Below are 3,092 nucleotides of genomic sequence, written 5' to 3' on the forward strand. Positions count from 1 at the left end.
ATTTAGTTCATAAGAAAGTCTCAACATTTAGACCAGTAATAAGGACTACTATGTCAGAGTAATATGGTTATCTGAAATTAATCAACACCCCTCCAGCCAATCAGAATCAAATCATCCAGCACATATATAATAATTATTAATGAATAATATTTTGAGAGCTGACTTTTTGGTCACGTCATGTTTCTTCTAGCAGGAGGAAGTTGAGCCAGTTTTGAGGGAAGTGGTACAAAATAGTGATGCTCAGGTACAATCACCTTCAAACAGGGTAATGCTAGTAAAATATGAACCAAATTAATTGTATTTTTTAAAGGTAATGTTGTCCATTCTATGAGTATCTTAGCAAGAACAACAAGAGATTGAGGAAGTCAGGGTCACCAACCAAACCCAGATCTAGACAGGACACGGCACCACCCATGGCTTCACTAAAGTCTTTTTGTGTTTATTGTATGTTTGCAGCTGTTGGTGCCAAGTTATAATAATTATTTAAAACAATTTCATTCTATTATAATAGAAAGGTATGTTATAAGATATTTAATTTAATCAATTTAAGATTTAAGTTAACTGCATAGTGATATGTACATTACAGGATTCTTCAATGCAAAGCATTTTGTAACTTGGCTTGTAACATAGTAGAGTGCCCCAAATGCTGCCCAGTTTGATCTGTAAGGTAAAATACATGGAATGTCCCTCCCAGGTTCAGCCCCACATTACTTGGGCTCAGCCCCAAATGTATTCAAACCTTGGTGACGCCCCTGGCTCCCACACTGAGCCCCACTCTCTGCTGTTAATTTACATATATCTACGTCTTCTGTTACCCTATGAACTTTAATGTTAAGTAACTTTATTACCTGTGGTATTTAAGTGACGTTAGTGGAATTATTTAACTGATAACCGCGTCGTAATGCTTCAGTGTAGTGAATTGAATTAAACACACGCACCGTGGGTCTGTACAGGACCTGTGCTTGTTCATGCTTAATATACTGGAATGTTTTATTCCATGTATTTTGTTTCACATTTTATCTCTTATTTCTATCCCAGCTGTCTTTTCTCCTGTGAGGCACTTTGTAAGAACTTTGTAACTCTGTTTTGATAAATGCTATATAAAGTAACTTATTGTTATTATTATTATATTATCATTATTGTTATTGAGGAATAAGTGTCTTGTTAATGGAGACATCAGCAGTGACTGTTGAGAAAGAAACGTGTAATAAGATTTATTTTTTCTGCCATGCCAAATTTTTAAGATTTATTCTGTGAACAGCTTTGTGTCTGAAATGTCAGAATTAAAGATTTTACCTGAAATGATCACTCGAAATGCCTTTCTGAACCAACTGTAAAAGAATGCGTACACCAAAGGATTCACAGTAGAATTCAAATAGCCGACCCACAACAGTGTTTCGAACAATGCCGGTGGAGTCGAGTAACTGATAAAGGGATCAATGATGTTACACACAAAAAAAGGAGTCCAAAAAGAAAGAAATGCCCCCATGATGATAGCGAGTGTTTTGGTGGCTTTAGTTTGGGATGGATCAGATGTTCTCGTGTTGTGGATGCTGCGCACTTGTCTCTGTGCCACCAGGAAAATCTTCAGGTAAATGCCGAGCATGATAACTCCAGGAATGTAAAAGGAGAGAACCGATGAGACTGTACTTGATACTCCACTCTGAAACAAAACACATCCTCCTTCACATGCAACATGAATATAGTAGAACTCCTCAACTCCCAAAATATTGAGCTTGAGGAAAATCATTCCAAAGCCCACTACAGCCGAAACACTCCAACTGACCAGAATCATGATCAACACAGCATTAACAGTTATTCTACTTCTATACAGCAGAGGCTGGCAAACAGCATAATATCGGTCAATTGATATGAAAGACAGATTTAGAATTGAGGCTGTGCACAACAAGACATCAGCACTATTGTAGACTTTACAGAATACATCTCCAAAATACCAGCAGGTCTCCACACATCGGATCATACTGGGGAACATGACCAGCAGCCCCAGCAGCAGGTCGGACACGGCCAGGGAGAGGATGAGGTAGTTGGTGGGAGTGTGGAGCTGCTTGAACTGAGCGACCGACATGACGACCAGAACGTTCCCACACACCGTCAAGACGACCATGACGCCCAGCAGCAGGTAGAGAGAGACGCGGACAGACAGAGGATAGATGGTCCTCAGACAGGAAGTGTTCCTGGACTCAAAACAGAGCGCTGACTCCATCTGTCTGGATAAACTTTATTTATAAAGTGCTTTTCAAAACCGAAATTACAAAGTGCTTCACAACAAGGAAAGAGATAACAAGACAAAGAAATGACAATAAATAAAATAAAGGACAAATGACAGTAAGTAACACAAAATCTGATAGGAAATTAAAAAATGCACTAATTAACGAGGCACACTTGGCTAAAATCAGACCAGGATTAAATGTAAGCTTTCCAATAAAAGCCTGTTCCACAAGGCTATGCCAAACCATACCCATATACAGTAAGGAATTTATGGGTAGAGAGCTCTTCATTTAATGAAATATTTGTCATAATAAAACTTCCCACTTGAGAATAGCTTCAACTGTGTGGAATTCAATATACTGGCATGCCCAATCATCTGAGTGTCTTCCTAGTTGTGAAAAAGGTTCATAAAAGTCACATTTTTACCTGTAACTTATGTATCTTATGTTTGGTTCACCAGGGAAACAAACATGTTGTCTAACAATTCTCCTCCATTTTTTCCTATTTGAACAGAGATGTTATGAAATCATACTGTTTACAATATGTGGAAAAAATCAGATATAACACATATTGGGTTAGTGACATGAAGCTCATATAGAAAAAATCCTTGATCTGAAAATGAAAGGTGATTTGATGCTGCTATTCAGGTCAGAAAATGAATGCCAAGAAGTCACAGAAATATCAGCAGCCAACTGACTCCCTGTTTAGGTTATGTTTCTGCTTGCTTTTTACTTCTTCAGGACACAAAGAACAAACCTCTCCTGTTGTTGAAAACTGTTTAGTTTAAATACTTATATTTGCAAAAATACCTGGAGATTATGATGCATTCTTGAATAAGCTTTTAAATAGATTTTACTGCAATG

The 3,092-nt window shown here is 37.7% G+C and overlaps 1 protein-coding gene across 1 annotated transcript; it reads right to left on the reverse strand.

Annotated features, from left to right (window-relative positions):
- Window positions 1-1,246: 1,246 nt before the first annotated feature.
- On the reverse strand, window positions 1,247-2,224 carry LOC139649880 (trace amine-associated receptor 1-like). The gene is made up of 2 exons (XM_071526394.1): window positions 1,690-2,224; window positions 1,247-1,656 (listed from the first exon to the last, which is right to left on the reverse strand). The coding sequence occupies exons 1-2, from the start codon at window positions 2,222-2,224 to the stop codon at window positions 1,247-1,249; spliced, it is 945 nt and encodes a 314-aa protein (XP_071382495.1).
- Window positions 2,225-3,092: the final 868 nt, after the last annotated feature.

Source organism: Centroberyx affinis, unplaced genomic scaffold (assembly GCF_046629955.1).
Source record: "Centroberyx affinis isolate AG114_WGS23_722 - 3 ecotype Tasmania unplaced genomic scaffold, CSIRO-AGI_Caff_v1 ptg001409l_1, whole genome shotgun sequence".
Classification (NCBI taxonomy): domain Eukaryota; kingdom Metazoa; phylum Chordata; class Actinopteri; order Beryciformes; family Berycidae; genus Centroberyx; species Centroberyx affinis.